This window comes from Empidonax traillii, unplaced genomic scaffold, assembly GCF_003031625.1.
Source record: "Empidonax traillii isolate 1590-97213 ecotype Southwest subspecies unplaced genomic scaffold, ASM303162v1 scaffold476:size613836, whole genome shotgun sequence".
Lineage (NCBI taxonomy): Eukaryota > Metazoa > Chordata > Aves > Passeriformes > Tyrannidae > Empidonax > Empidonax traillii.
In genome coordinates this window covers 14,257-29,768 of record NW_020955669.1, presented here as the reverse complement: position 1 = coordinate 29,768, position 15,512 = coordinate 14,257, and the positions used below count along the sequence as shown (strand labels likewise).

At 56.6% G+C, this 15,512-nt stretch overlaps 3 protein-coding genes across 3 annotated transcripts; 2 read left to right on the top strand and 1 right to left on the bottom strand.

The window, feature by feature from the left end:
- The first annotated feature begins 230 nt into the window (after positions 1-230).
- On the top strand, positions 231-6,172 carry KLHL11 (kelch like family member 11). The gene is made up of 2 exons (XM_027896037.1): positions 231-709; positions 954-6,172. Exons 1-2 carry the CDS (start codon positions 258-260, stop codon positions 2,548-2,550), a joined length of 2,049 nt encoding a protein of 682 aa, XP_027751838.1. The 5' UTR covers positions 231-257; the 3' UTR covers positions 2,551-6,172.
- Positions 6,173-6,383: 211 nt separating this feature from the next.
- KLHL10 (kelch like family member 10) lies at positions 6,384-9,808 on the bottom strand. Its single transcript, XM_027896039.1, has 5 exons — positions 9,663-9,808; positions 8,650-9,136; positions 7,937-8,554; positions 7,344-7,493; positions 6,384-6,847 (listed from the first exon to the last, which is right to left on the bottom strand). Exons 1-5 carry the CDS (start codon positions 9,806-9,808, stop codon positions 6,476-6,478), a joined length of 1,773 nt encoding a protein of 590 aa, XP_027751840.1. The 3' UTR covers positions 6,384-6,475.
- A 1,058-nt stretch (positions 9,809-10,866) lies between these two features.
- NT5C3B (5'-nucleotidase, cytosolic IIIB) lies at positions 10,867-15,437 on the top strand. The gene is made up of 9 exons (XM_027896044.1): positions 10,867-10,919; positions 11,041-11,136; positions 11,521-11,593; positions 11,955-12,001; positions 12,424-12,509; positions 12,682-12,771; positions 13,682-13,844; positions 13,966-14,166; positions 14,408-15,437. Exons 1-9 carry the CDS (start codon positions 10,917-10,919, stop codon positions 14,516-14,518), a joined length of 870 nt encoding a protein of 289 aa, XP_027751845.1. The 5' UTR covers positions 10,867-10,916; the 3' UTR covers positions 14,519-15,437.
- Positions 15,438-15,512: the final 75 nt, after the last annotated feature.

Genomic DNA, 15,512 nt, shown 5'->3' with positions numbered 1-15,512 from the left:
TGGAACCAGGTGCGTGTCTGATCCGGGTACCGGATGCACCGGGGAGCACCCGGGAGCTCCCAGGGCGGAGAAGCACCGGGGGCGAGTTGGAGGGCAGGGCGGGCTCGGGACGGGGGTCCCTGGGGGGGTCCCTGAGGGTCCCTGAGGGTCCGTGGCGGTCCCGCCTCCCTCACGGCTCCGCCGCCGCCATTTCCCTGCAGCGCCGCCCTCTCCCCGCCAGGGGGCAGCGCCGCGCCCCGCCGGCCCGCTCGGACAAGATGGCGGCGGCCCCGCAGCCGCATCCCAGCCCCGGGCCGGGCCCGCCGGCGGCCGAGGCGGAGCGCGGGGGCCCGCGCGGTGGCGGGGCGGACGGGGAGGCCGAGGCGGAGGAGTTCGGGTGCCCGGCGCACTGCTCCGACCTGGCCTGGCGGCAGAACGAGCAGCGCCGCCAGGGCCTGTACTGCGACATCACGCTGGCGTTCGGCGGCGCGGGCGCGGCCCGCGAGTACCGGGCGCACCGGTCCGTCCTGGCCGCCGCCACCGAGTACTTCACGCCGCTGCTCTCGGGGGGCTTCGCGGAGTCGCGCTCGGGCCGCGTGGAGCTGCAGAAGTGGAGCTCGGAGGGCGGCCCCGACCCCGAGACGGTGGAGGCCGTTGTCGGTTTCATGTACACGGGCACCATCCGCGTGAGCCCCGGCAATGTCCACGAGGTGCTGGAGATGGCGGACAGGTGAGGGGGTCGGGGGCTGGAGCGGGGGGGATCGGCAGGTGAGGGGGCCGGGACCGGGGCTAGGTGTGCCGAGTCACACAGCATCAGTGGGTCACAGACCGGTTTGGGTTGGAAGGGACCTTAAAGCCCATCCATTCCCGCTCCCGGGGACACCTTCCACTAGACCAGATTGTTCCAAGCGCTGTCCAGCCTGGTCTTGAAGACTTAAGACTTGCAGGGATGTTTCTGTTCGTTTTTCCTGCAGGTTTCTGCTGACACGGTTAAAGGACTTCTGTGGAGAGTTTCTAAAGAAGAAACTGAACCTCTCTAATTGCGTGGCAGTTCACAGCTTGGCCCACATGTACTCCCTGAACCAGCTGGCCCTCAGAGCGCAGGATATGATCAGGAGAAACTTCCACAAAGTTATCCAAGATGAGGAGTTCTACACTCTGCCGTTTCACCTTGTCCGGGACTGGTTCTCGGACTCAGAGATCACGGTGGACTCTGAAGAGATCCTCTTTGAGACGGTTTTAAAGTGGGTTCAGAAAAATCCCGAGGAAAGAGAGAGGTACTTTGAAGATCTCTTTAAGCTGCTGAGGTTGTCTCAGATGAAACCCACGTACCTGACTCGCCACGTCAAATCCGAGCGGCTGGTGTCGAGCAACGAGGCCTGCGTGAAGTTGGTGTCCGAGGCCGTGGAGAGCCACGCCCTGCGCTCCGAGAACCTGCAGTCCGGGAACCTGCAGCATTCCGCCTGTCCCGCCGCGCTGCTGCCGCGCTTCGGCCAGAACATGGACGTCATCATCGTCATCGGCGGCGTGTCCGAGGGCGGCGACTACCTGAGCGAGTGCGTGGGCTACTTCATCGACGAGGACAGGTGGGTCAACCTGCCGCACATCCACAACCACCTGGACGGGCACGCCGTGGCCGTGACCGAGTCCTACGTGTACGTGGCTGGCTCCATGGAGCCGGGGTTTGCCAAGACTGTGGAGAGGTACAATCCCAACAGAAACATCTGGGAGCAGGTCTCGAATCTAATCACCAGGAAGCATTCCTTTGGCCTGACCGAGGTGAAGGGCAACTTGTACAGTATCGGCGGGCATGGCAACTTCAGCCCGGGCTTTAAAGATGTGGCCGTTTATAATCCCGAGCAGGACAAGTGGCAGAACCTGGAGTCGGCCCCGAAGATCCTGCGGGATGTCAAAGCTGTCTCCGTGGAGGACCGGTTTGTGTACGTGGCCGCCCGTACCCCAGTGGACAGCGACAGCGAGGACGGGCTGAGGGCCGTTATTACCAGATACGACACTGAAACCAGGCAGTGGCAGGACGTGGAGTCCCTGCCCCTCATCGACAACTACTGCTCCTTCCAGATGTCCGTCGCCAACACCAACTTCTACCACACGGCCTCGTGCTGCCCCAAGAGTTACCCCATCGACAACGAGGAGGCCAAGGGGAAGATCTCTGGCAGGGCCTCGGATGAAATCCTGGAATCCTTGCCCCCCGAGGTCCTGAGCATCGAAGGAGCGGCCATTTGTTACTACAAGGACGACGTGTTCATCATCGGGGGGTGGAAGAACAGCGACGACATCGACAAGCAGTACAGGAAGGAGGCCTATCGCTACTGCGCCGAGCGCAAGCGCTGGATGCTCCTGCCCCCGATGCCGCAGCCCCGCTGCAGAGCCACTGCCTGCCACGTGAGGATCCCCTTCAGGTGCCTGCAGGGAACACAGAGGTACCCCATGCCGCAGAACCTGATGTGGCAGAAGGATAGGATAAGGCAGATGCAGGAAAGGCAGATGCAGGGGATACACCGACACTCCCTGACCTTGCGGAGAATGCCGCGCTCCCAGATCGAGTGCTAGTGTCTGGAACACCACTCCTGAGGATGGGCCTAGGAAGTAAACCCTTTTGTTAGGCTTGGTATGTCTTTATAAGACATGAGGGCGTGGATTGGGTTTGATGCATAAAACCAGCATCTTTCGTGTACTGAAAAGTCAGAAGCTCAGAAGTTGAGGGTGGGTGGGAATTGAGACGCTCTGTGAATCCAGCAGTATTCCTTAATGGTGCCCAGGGAAAAGCTGTAGCCTGTATCGGGCTGTGAAATGTCTCTGGGTGCGTTAAGCCTGTTACTTCTCTCTTCAGATCTTTGGTTCCAAGGGTTTCTGTAGAGTTAGTCTCTAACAGTTCTACTTTGAAAATCAAAGATCTGTCTCTTAATAATTTAGTGGTTACATTTGTGTGTGCTTGAAAGCACCTATTTTATTTGCACTTATCTCTTGACATTCCTTTGATTCTCTCCTCAGTGACTAAATTTCACAGGATTGGTGTTGGCGTACTTGGCTTTCCCGAGCTGGAGGCAAGTGCAATAGTTCTGTATGAAACAAAAGCACAATCTTTCTTGATGAAATTACTTCAGGATGTTTCTATGTGTATTAAATATTTTGTATCTGTGCGTTGTGGAGAGGCTGCCCGGTTTGTTTATAAGTGGATGGTTGCTGGGACACAAGACGCTGAAAGAGAGAACTTGAGGCAGTGGATTTTATTTCAGGTGTATCTGCAGGTTTGAGTCTGTGACAGCTTTGTTAGAAACTCGGTTCAGCAGCCTGAGATGAGGAGTGACAACGAGTGTTGAACCACCCACCCACACTGGCTGTTTACTTCATCAGAGTGGAGCAGTGAGAATGGGATTATTCCATGGGAACAGAGTGAAACCTGAGCTATGCATAGGTCCTTTCTCAAACGCTGCACATGTTTTAATTCTAGTGAAAAGTGATGGAAGAGCCTCTGCTGTTCCCAGCCCGTCTCTGACAATCAGAACCCTTTGCCTTCCATGTGCTGTCCCAAGGAATTCCCAGCAGCCGTGCTGCAAGCTCCCTCCTCTGGCGGGGAGAGATGGGTTTTCAAAGTCTTCAAATACCTGAATTTCCCCACTTGATTGGGGTGTGAGATTTAAGCTCATGGAAACACCTTTTGGCATTCTGAGGTGATTTTACATCCAGCTGCCCTGGTTGGCTCTGGGTTTGTTCCCACTGTACTCCCAGGGAATAGAATGTGGAGTATTCCCTTCCATCTGTCCCACTGAGCACTCCGAGGAGCTCCAGGACCCTTTAGTTTACCAGCGGTTTCAGTGCATCCTTCCTACCTCCTTTTCTCTCCATCCTTCCCTTCTTTTGAATGTTCCAGGTTTTCCCAGCAGTGTAACTCAGGATCTTAGGGAAGGGAATGGGAGGAGTCAGTCATCTTGGTGTTCTGAAATCTGTGTAGGCAAACCCTGTTGGAGAATCTGTTACTGTTCCTGGTTCCTTGATGTTTGCTGGTGGTTTTGATGTGGGCATCTCCATTGCGAAGAACTTGTAACCATGTGGGGGTTTGTTTTGTTTTTAGTTGGTTTGCTTTCTGAGCTGCTCCTTCTCCTTTTCCAGTTCATCAGGCAGCCCAGATCGTATCTGAAACTTGGGGTAAGTCCTTCCACCACTCAGTGTGTAAAGGTTTCTCTGATGTGTATGTTCCTTAACACACCACTTTGCGGTTCACGGGCCACTTTGGTATCAATAACTTGCCTGTTCATGAGAGATTCTCCAGCCTTGGTTTAAAAAACCCACCAAACTTGAAAAGCTCTGAACGGTTTGTCTCAGTTGACCCCTCTGTGGTAACTGTGTCGTATTTTCTTTTTCTGTTGGGTTTTTGGGGCAGGTGAAGTTTATGCTGCTGGCCTCATGCGGGAGGAAATAGGTGAGTTTAAGGTGGTGTTTGCAGGTGACTGTTCCCAAACAGCTCCTGCAGGCCTGTAAGCCAGGAGTTGATCCGTGGAGTTTGGCCCGTGGATTCTTGCAGGTCTGGAGTAGGTTCAGAATCGCTGCCCCTGCAGGAGGTTTGTGACAGAGCGTGCAAATGCCTCACAGCTGGAGGGATTTAACAAGCAGTTGGAGGGTGGTAGTAGGTCACACCACCACAGCTCTATCCCAGCCCTCCCATAGCCTGTCACGGAATACAGACGATTTTTAGGGAGAAACGCCGAGATGATTATTTCAGTTGGAATAGCAACTCAATATTTAATGCATGGCAGTGATGCAACAAAAGAGGCAAGGACAGACCTTGCAGTCTTTGCTTTCTCCAAACAAAATTGATACTGCACTTTCCCAGGAGGACTCTGGGCTGGCAGACAAGCTGTGTTGTTTACTGAAAGCACTCCCCTCAGAGGCAGTGTCAGCCCAGCCCGTCCCTGGACAGGTAACCTGCGTGTGCCAGCCGCATGCCGCGTGTGCTCCGTGTGCATGGCACTGGGGGGGCCCTGGCAGCAGCATGGGCTGCTCTAACCTTTGCTCTGCCAGTTCTGGGGTAGTTTTTAAGCACTGGTGCTTTTTGGCCTTGACTTTCAGTGGACTGACGGCGTTGGTGTGGTTTGTGGCTGACGGGCTTGAACAATCCACTGCATCGCACCAGGTGTTGGGAGAATCGCATTCACAGCTCGGGCTGTAATTTAGCCCATGAACCTGTGAATCTGTAACAACTCCTTAAGGCCTTTGACTGCCACAGCTTGCTGGGTGTTTATCAGATGATCCCATAAACAGAAGCCTGGGGGTTCTTTCTGTGTGTTTGTAGTGGCTGGTCAGCTGCCAGCAGGGTGGCAGTGTGTGTGAACGAGGAGGCTGACTGCTGGCCTCGCTGCGCTGGCGGTCACCAGAGTGACTCCCAGGGGCCATACGTGTACAGAATGTTTTATAACTACCTGGATACTCTGCCAGTAGCCTGGGGGTGTCCGTGTCTTGAGTGCCTCCCTTGCACATAGTAGAGATCACTGCAGAGATGAAGCAAACAGCTTACACGTGCTGTGAACGGCTGTGCCGAGCATTCCACTCCACTACTGCAATGGCCTTTTATCCCATTACAGGAAATGTCAAAATCCAAACTCTTGGCTGAGGTCATGTGTTGTGGAATAGCCTGGTGGCTGCTGACAAACCAAGTCCTCAGGAATGACAACTTTTTAGGTTGTTCTTAACACAGCCTTGTAAGAGGATGTTGTAACGTCCCAATGGGTTTTGAAAAGCAGGCGTAAAGTAGGTGGTTTGTGGCTTGGGTTCATTTTCAGCTCTGTCCACCTTAGGTACAAACCATCTCTTCTGTTAGACAGTCCTGGGTGGAGTCTGATAAAACAGGTGCTCCTGAGGATCTAACTCTGTTACTAATATGAATGTATAGTGTGGAACTAACAAGCTCTTTGAAGACCATTACTAGGCAGATCCCCCTCGTGGGTCTGTGTCACTGTGGGTCACGGCAGCTCTGCTCTCCTGGGACATAAACGGAGGGGCAACAGATTTCTGGGGAGCAGCACTCCTGTCCTTACCTGTGAGGTAAAGTAGTGTGTGTGTGTGATAGGCCCTTTGAAACAAATCCTGCTTGTCATGTTCTTGACCTTAAATACACTGTACTAAAGTTTATTGTAAGAGGTGAATTAATGAAAATAAACCTTTTATTTCTCTAGCATTCTGTTGTACTTCTGATTTTTTAAGTTGCTGTACAGGCTGTGGGTGATAACACATGTTTTGTGGTGCCATAGAGTGAAAGCTTTAAATCCTAATGATTCTTTTGGCCTGTAGCCGTTGTTTCTATTTTGGAACAAGAGAACATGCTCCCCTTCCCACACTGGAGATTTTATTAGCTAAAAGAGAACTATTTACACAGGCATCCATTGGTGGGGATGCTCAGAAGACTTTTATTAGCTAAGCAGGACTATTTACAGGAGCATCCAGTGATGGCCAATCACGAGACTTAGCTAAGGGGAACTATTTACAACGGCGAGCTCCGAGTCGAAGTGCTGAACAAGATGTCCATGGAGGTGTTGTGCCGGTAGTAGTGCTGCCTGGCGATGTACTCCATGACGTTGGAGAGCCCTGGCACCACGCAGCAGCTGACGGCGCTGCGGGTGATGCCCATGCTGTGGGCGTCGTACCACTCGTTGGTGTCCTCCTCGTAGCACTCGGCAGCCACGGTGGTGCTGAACCCGTTAAAGCCCCCGACCACGAACAGCAGCCCGTCCATCACCTCGATGCCGAAGTTGCTGCGTGGGTTTAGCATGGAGGGCACGGCGTGCCAGGCGTTGGCGACGGGGTTATACGCTTCCACGCTCTGGAGCCGGCTGTTCCCATCAAACCCTCCGACCTGCGAATGCCAAAGGGACAGAGCTGAAAGGGGGCCTTCCCCTCAGGCAGATCCTGTCACGCACCAGTGAGATGGGAGCTGCTCCTGCCTCCCTGGCGGTGGTCTGAGCATGGCGGAGAGCACAGGATTTCAGGACACAGCACTTGCTTATTGCAGTCTGTTCCCTCGGGAGCTTCCCAGGGCACTTTGTGCAACTGTCAGATTTGACAGTTCTCCAGGGGGTGGATGCAGTCCAAGGAGAAGATAAACAATGAATGAACAGGCCCGAGCCCTGCTCTGTGCTGCTGATGCTGTTGGCAGTGGCAGAAAATAATTTGTTTGCTGCAGCTGCTTTAAACATTGCCCGCATCTTTTTTCTTACCAAAAAAGCGTGTGATGGGTGATAACGTTCTTGGCAAGTCCGTCACCTGTTCTGGCTCTGACTTCCCCAAACCTCACATAAACACAGGGCCAGCCTGGTGTGGGAGCTGCGGGGCTGGGTGGTGTTGGCCCTTACCGCGTACACCTGGTTCCCGTACGCCATCACCCCAACCCCGCTCCTCCTGCTGCTCATCGGGGCGATCAGGGACCACTGGTTTGTGGCGGGGTCGAACACTTCAGCTGAGCTCAGGCACTGATCGCCATCAAACCCACCACAGATGTACACCTGGGGACAGGAGAGAGAGGAAAGTGTGAGGGGGACATTTAGAGAGAAAAATCTGTTGGAGAGAAAACGAATGGTGTGGCTGGATTTTTGGCGTGTCTTTGTTTTAGGAGGGGAATGAGAACGTCATCCTGGCTTTGGAGTAGCAGCACTGCAGGGAGTTGAAGCCAGCAGGATTTAGATCCTTAATTTCCCAAGCTGCATGAAGCAGACAGGCCTGGTACTGCATCTTTGGCCAGGAAAAGGGCTGCCGGGCACCGGGTGGGCTGTTGGGAGGCAGCAGCTCCAGAAGAGTCTTCACACTCCTGGTCACATCTCTGCCACAGCAGGTAGGTGCTGTTGCATATCTGTACCTCCAGGATTTAATGCACTGTTTCAAATTCAGTGAAGGTTGATGTGAGCTATCCTCACGTTGCAACTCTCCACCCTCCCCCAGCCCCGTTTACCTTTCCGTTCAGCGTGGTGGCGTTGGCGTCGCTCCTCTGCTCGTGCATGGGGGCGATCAGGGTCCACTGGTTGGTGTCCGGGTCGTAGCGCTCCGCCGTGTTGAGCCGGATGTACCCGTCAAACCCTCCCATGGCGTAGATGAAGTTGTCCACGACGGTGACGCTGACGTAGCAGCGCCGCGAGTGCATGGGTGCCACCTGCTGCCACGTCTTCTGGAGCGGGTCGAACCGCTTGACGATGTTGAAATAGTCTGTGCCATCGAACCCGCCGATGACGTAGACGTGGCCCTTCAGATACGCCGAACCGTGGTAGGCGACGGGGCTCTCTTGCTCCCAGGGGATGTTCAGCCACTTGTCGGTGCGGCCGTCGTAGGTCTCGATGGCGCTGGTGGCGCCGCCCCCGCTCCAGCCCCCGATGGCAAAGAGGATGGCGTAGGGCAGGCGCGGCCGGGTGAGTGGGTTGGCGTTGGCCGAGGAGCTCTGGCCGTACGAGTTCAGGTCGTAGATTTCCGACAGGGCACTGATGATGAGATCTTTGCACTCGGCGTTGTCCTTCACGTACTCGTGAGCTTTGACGTTGTTCATGAAGTAGTCGGACTGTAGGAGTGCCAGTCGAACCTGGAACATGCAAGGAGGAGGTTAGAACGCTGAACGCTGGTGGTTTCCCCCTCGGCAGCCTTTTGGGGACAGCTCCAAAGCTGTGCTGCACCCACCTTGCCCAGCAAGCAGGCGATGTAGTGCCTCCTGCTCTGCGGATCGTGAGCGATCCACCTCAGCACAGCCTCGAACACGGCTTCTTCTCGCTTCACGTTGAGCTCGTCCTTCTCGATGATGTGTGCCAGCTCCTCAGCAGAGAGGTCTAGGAACTCCTCAGACACCTGGGACACCTCCTCGAAGTGATGCAGGATGTACACGCAGGCGGCTGCGCGCAGGTCGGGGCAGTGGTAGTAGTCGGTGAGCCTGCAGATGCCAATGCAGTTCTCAAAGCACAGCCTGGAACTGAGGAACTCGCAGCACAGGTTGACGATGCCCATGACATTGAACTGGTCTGCTGCAGCCAGCAAATTCTCAACGTTGTCCTCCGTGATCGGTACTGTCCCGGTGTAGGCGTAATTGATGATGAGACCCATCATTTCAGCTGAAACACCAGGGATTTGATAGACCATCTTGTCTGCGCTGTCCCAGTTGGTGAACAGAGTCCTGAAAACACGGCATTGCTGCATTAAATCCTGTCCCTGGGTCCCCTATGTTTCCTGAACTCCCAGGGCACCAGTTTAGGCACTGGCAGGAGCCCTGCTGGGAGGCCCGGTGGTTTATTAATTAATGTTTTACTTGCTTGTTGTTTGAAAAAGGAGATACAGCCTCTGGCTGGGGACAGGGAGCACCAGGGCGAGCTGCCTCCATGCTTTCACAGGAATCATAAAATCACAAAATGGCCTGGGTTGGAGGGGACCTTAAAGATTATCCCATTCTAACCCCCTGCCATGGGTAGGGACACCTTCCACTAGCCCAGGTTGCTCCAAGCCCCATCCAACCTGGCCTTGGACACTTCCAGGGATGGGGCAGCCACGGCTTCTGTGGGCAACCTGTCCTAGGGCCTCACCACCCTTACAGGGAGGAATTTTTTTCCAAATATCTAATATAAACCTCTGTCAGTGTGAGGCCATTCCCCCTTGTCCTGTCACTCCAGGCCCTTGTAAATAAATCCTTGTGTTTCCATTACTACCTGAAGTAGACACTGCAACAAGAGAGGATGAGCTTGTGAGCCTTGAATTCCACCCCATCCACGCTTATGATCACATCACAGAATCTCCCTTCCAGGCGGAGCTCGTTGGAGATGCTGCAATTCCTTTCGCTCATCTTCCTCTCCATGCTGGAGGATGACTGTCTGGTGGGTGCTGAGCTATCCCCCACGTTGGAGTCAGAGGCAGTGGACCTCGCTGACGCGCGTGGAGCACTCTGGTGTTGCCCGCAAACATCCAGCGCTGAAGCCACTCGCTGGCTCTGGATTGTGCCCCGTGATGATGTCACAACCACAGGGGTGACCCAGGCCTAACATTCCCTGGTTGCCCCCAGCCTTCACTTCCCCTCAGCCCAGGTTATCCCGGACCCCTGGTCTGCACCATGTTTGATGGTTGCTTGGAGCAAAACCGTCTGTGTGATCCCCCCGCATAATAACAATAATAAATAATAATAAATATTATTTTCCCAGAGTGTTAAAGTTCCCAAAGGTGGGCACCGACTGCTGCTGAAGTGCCTTGTGCCACCTCACCCCGGAGGTGGTGACAGAGCCCAACTCCTGTCAGTGCTGAAGTCACACACGCGCTGTCCCTGACTTGTCACTCAAGTTGTGCCAGGGGAGCTTTAGGTTGGATATTGGGAAACTTTTTTTTCCCCAAAAGGGCTGTCCACCCCTGGCACAGCTGCCCAGCAAAGCAGTGGTGGCGTCCTCATCCCTGTAGGGTTTTAAAGCCGTGTGGCTCTTGGGGACACGGCTTAGTGGGTGGCTTTGGCAGTCCTGGGGGACGGTTCTCTGCGGGAATTTCCCGCATAGGGAGGGTTCCGCGACCCCGTGTCCCCGGCGCTGCGGAGCGATCCAGTGCCGGGCAGCCCGCGGGCACGAACGGCCACGCCGGCGGCTTTTTTTATTGGAATCTTCCCTTTCTGTTTCGCCTTCCCCGCTCGTCGCGGTAGAAACGAAACCGCCGGTCCCGCCCCGCGCTGCTGCGGGCCCCGGGCGGGGGCGCAGCCGGAGCGCTGGGGTCCCCCCCGCCCCACCGCCCCAGAGCACCCCGTGAGCACCCCCCGAGCCCGAACACCCCCCGAGCCCCAACACCCCCCAAACATCCCCCAAACACCCCCCAGTCCCGAGCACCGCCGGGCCCCGCGGCCGCGTTCCGGTCCCGCCCCAACCCCCGGCCCCTCCCAGCGGCTGCGCGGCCCGGCCCGGCCCGGCGGCAGCGGAGCGGGAGCCGGAGCGATGGTGAGCGGGCACCGCGGCCCGGGAGCCCGGGCTGGGGCAGCGGCGGCCCCGGGGCTGGGCGGGGGGAAGGTCTCGGTGCCCCCAGGGCGGCACCGAGCGGGGTTCTCTGCTCCGCCCGCAGGTGCCCGAGCTGGAGAAAGCCACGGTCCGGATCCTGCAGCCCGAGCGTGTGCGGGGCATCATCCGGTCCCTCCGGGAGCAGGGGGCGGACAAGCTGCAGCTACTGGCCCCGGCGGGGCTCGGTCCGTGTCTCAGCTGCCCCTTCCTCACCCTCCCAGCCCCGCCAGGAAGCAGCTGCGGCGCGGTGTGCAGGCGGAGGGGGGAGAAGCCCCGGAGGAGAGGGAGGACGGGGCTGGTGGCTCTCCCCGGACGGTTCTTTTGGCTTCCCGTTATGAAGCCATAACCGTGCGCCAGTCCCCGAACCCCTCCTCCGCCCAGGCTGGAGGGAGCCATTCGCTGCTGCTGATAGCTCCGGGGTGGGAGGGTGAGGACACCGTCTGCCCCTGTCGCTGCCGGTGTGCGCCCTGGCGGCACCTTGGGTTCGCTCTGGCTGGGGCAGAGTGCGCTGGGGCACACACAGATGGGGTTTTCCCCCCTCTTCCAGGTCGTTTCTGACTTTGACATGACGCTGAGCAGGTTTGGGTGCAACGGCAGGCGCTGCCCCACATCGTACAGTGAGTGGAAGCTGCTGTTTTTACTGTCACTTAATCCTGTTTGGTTCCTGCATCTGTGTTTTCCATCACTGTGGTTCCTGCCATCCTCTGTCCCCTCCTCTGGCAAACCTGACCGCTCCGTCCTGTCCTCCCTCATGCATCTCTGGGCCTCGCTGCCTGGTCCTGGTCACCCACCCCCCATTTCAGGAGCTGTGTCCTGGGCTGTCCATCTCCATCCCACTCTTCTGGCAGAGCCAGGCCCTGCACTCGGCAGCTGTTGGGACTCCTCATTTTGGGAGGAGACGGCACTGAGATGCAGGACAGCTGCTGTTAGAGAGTCTTTTAATATCTCTGTGCCACTGTTGTTGTACTGTCCTTGCAGATATCCTCGAAACCAGCCGTGCTGTCAGCGAGGATGGCAGGAAGAAGGTGGGTGCTGTGTGTAGGACACACTGTCACCCGTCTGTGAGAGGTCACACTGGCAGGCGTGGCAGCTCTCCTGGCTGTGCTGGCTGCCAGGCTGGAGGGGGAAGTGCCCAGGCTGAATTTCAGCCATCAGAGACAGAGGAGAAGTTCAAAAGGGAAATTCAATTTGCATGTACAGCTGTGGGTGTCTCAGCTCCAAAAGAGGAGGAAGGGGAGGGGTGTCTGGACCTGCAGTGGGATGAGGGTCAGCCAGGCTGCCAAGACCTCCAGGTGTGCTCGGAGGGAGGCTGTTCAGTGACACAGTTTGGTTGTGTTTAGGAAGTGTGATGCTTTGGAGGACTTCAGAAATGCTGGTTTTGTTGCTTACAGTCTGTTTAGACCTGATGTTCACTCTGTTCTTGTTTTCCCTCTGAATGACGCTCCAGCTGAAGGATCTGCTGCACTATTACTATCCCATTGAAATTGATCCCAACCGGACCCAGGAAGAGAAATGTCCCCTCATGATAGAGTGGTGAGTGCTGTGTGTGATGATCTTGACCTTGTCCTGACAACCTCTCATCCCTAAGGGCTGCAGGACACAAGGCTTGAGCTGTCCCTGGGCTTTTTGGCCATCCCAGGGGATTTAGTTGTGCTTCTTACTGCCAAGGCCCTCTGCCCCAGAGCTCACTGCTGCCTTTCCCCAGGTGGACCAGGGCCCACGAGCTGCTGGTGCAGCAGAAGATCCGCAAAGATGACATAGCCCAGGTCGTCAGAGAGTCGGAAGCGATGCTGAGGTACAGACATGGGGCTTGGCTGCCCTCGGCCCTTCCCTCCTGCCTGTGCAGCCAGGTCTCTCTGCTGTCTCCACACTCTGCTACCTCCCTCTCTCCCTCCCTGGGGCTGAGCTCTAGCCAAGTCAGAGCCATGAGCTGCGCCCTGAGCTCACTCCCTGGCTGCAGGTTGCTCCGTTCAAGCTAAGAAACTGCTTCCCCCTCCCTTGGGGGCCTTGGCGAGGAGCAGCCAAGGGGCCAGCACTGGGCATGGCTCTCCCATGTGCAGGGTGGGATGCAGGGGCAGCTCCTCGCCTTCAGCAGAGATTTTTTTTCTCTGCACTGGAACAGCTGGGCCTTATCCAGGCCCTTGGCTCACCAGCGCATTTCACCCACAGCACAAAAACTTCACACTAGAATTTGCTGCTGTGGCCCTAAGGCTGGCTCAGGGAGCTGGGTTTTTGACCGGGCTCCCAGGCTCAGGGAGGAGATGGCACCGTGTGTCTGGGTTTTCATGAGCCCGAGTTCCCCTTCTGCGTGGAACTGCGTGCCGGCAGACTGAGGCTGTCACAGGTTGGCCTGGTCGTCCTCCCAGCCACTCTGACCTGTTGCACATCTCCCACGTGGTTCCTGGCAGTGCCCTGTGCCCCCGCTGAGCAGGGGGTGTGATCAGGAGGTGCTGGGCAAAGGGCTGGAGCGCTCCGTGTTTCCATGAGCACCTGCCTGACCGCTGCGCCCAGGGCCCTCCGGGGTTCTGCACGGGGAAAGCCACAGGAATGCTGGTGCCACGGGGAGCTCGTGCTGTTTGCAGAGCTCACCTGCGTGTTCCTGTTTGGGAAGTGCTGGGCAGAAGCGGGAGCTGAGCCCGCAACACCGGGCACCGTGCTGGGAGCTGGTAACACAGCCCCTTTTCAATGGAACACCCCTGCTCTAGGGATGGCTACAAGGAATTCTTTGACCGGCTGCACAAGAACAGTGTCCCCCTGTTCATCTTCTCTGCTGGCGTCGGTGACGTCCTCGAGGAGATTATCCGCCAGGCCAGCGTCTTCTACTCCAACGTCAACGTGGTGTCCAACTACATGGAATTTGATGATGACGTGAGTTTCTGCACCACGCTGGTGTGGTGAGGGGAGAGGTGTGGGCTGGGCCTGAAGGCTGGGACACAATCAACAGCTCCACTGGCAGGTTAAGAGCTGTCTGTCTGTCCTGTGTGCTCAGGGAGTCCTCACGCGCTTCAAGGGACCCCTCATCCACACCTGCAACAAGAACAACACCGTGCTGCAGGGCACGGAGTACTTCCAGCAGCTGAGCACGAGGACGAACATCATCCTGCTCGGGGACTCCATGGGCGACCTGACGATGGCAGACGGCATTCCCAGAGTGGAGAACATCCTCAAGATTGGCTTTCTCAATGACAAGGTGGGTGTGAGGAGCGGTGCTGTGTTTCCCTGCCAGCCTTCCCCAGGTGCCAAGCTTTGGGGCATCAGGGAGGGGCAGTGATGTGGAGGGGGGGAGTACTGAGCTCCTGCTGCGCCTGGGGCATTGTCAGTGTGGTTATTGATCCCCTTTCCTGTACAGGGGGCTGTGGGTGCAGTATCTCCACCCTCAGCTGTTGGTGTTCACAGTCTTCTCCCCCTCCCCACCCTGTCCTGTGCTGTAGGTGGAGGAGCGGAGGGGGAAGTACCTGGAAGCCTATGACATCGTGCTGGAGAGTGACGAGACGCTGGACGTGGCCAACGGGATTCTCCGGTACATCCTTACTGAGACATGAGCTGGGAAGAGGCGTCCCAGCTCCGGCCCCACAGCAGGCACTGGGCAGGGAACATCCTGGGACACAGCTGGAGGGGATCTGCTGGTACTGGCTGGGCTCCATCCTGACCTCACTAATGCCCTCGGCCCTGGAGCGGGAGAAATGAGATGGAGGAATCTTCTCCATTCCCTTTACCCCAACTGCCTGGCTCTGCTGCATCCCTCTTGGACTGACTTCATCCCACTTGGACTTCATTCTACTAGGAATTCATACTCTCTACCTCCCAAGGCCACAACAAACCGTCCCGTGTTTCAGGAAGAGACGTTCTGCACCTGCTTCAGCAGCGGAGTGTGGAGTGGAGATGGTTTGCTGTGGGCTGAGGACAGTCCTGGCTTAGATGAAGTTTTAGAGTCACTATGTTCCTCACTAGGAAAACAAATCTCTCGTGTCCAGTTTTCCTGTTTCTGAGCCCCAGTGACACCACTGGGCTGGTGTGGCCCTGCCAGGCGTCGCATTGCCCAGCCCCACATCCCCCATGGAAAGCTGCAGCTCCCCAGCCTCGGGTCCCACCCCATCCCTCTTGCACCGGTACAACTCTTATTACGGACAAAAAGCTTCTCAAGCCATCCCTGAAGGCCCCAGGACTCGGCTGCTGCTGCTGCCGCCCAAACCCAGAAGTAAGTTTGTCTGCCAGAGATGGGGCTGGGGTTTGGGTGGGGTGGGAGAGGAGAGGCCAGCAGCAGCATTTTGGGTTTTAAGGAACGTTTTATCTGTCTGTGTTTCTGTCCTAAACTTCTGGGCCGATCCTAGGCTGATCCTGGGCTCTCAGAGCAGCAAAAGGAAAAACCCTTGTTGTTTCTGTCTCCCCTCTGGTTATGTGGGACTTTGGGAAGTGCTGACTCTCTTCTCCATGTTGGAATAAAGATGTTGTTGGCTAAAACTGGGCCACAGGTGGTTTGTACCAAGGGGCTGGAGCTGCTCTGCTCCCCAGCTCCAGGTCTCTCCATCCCACCAG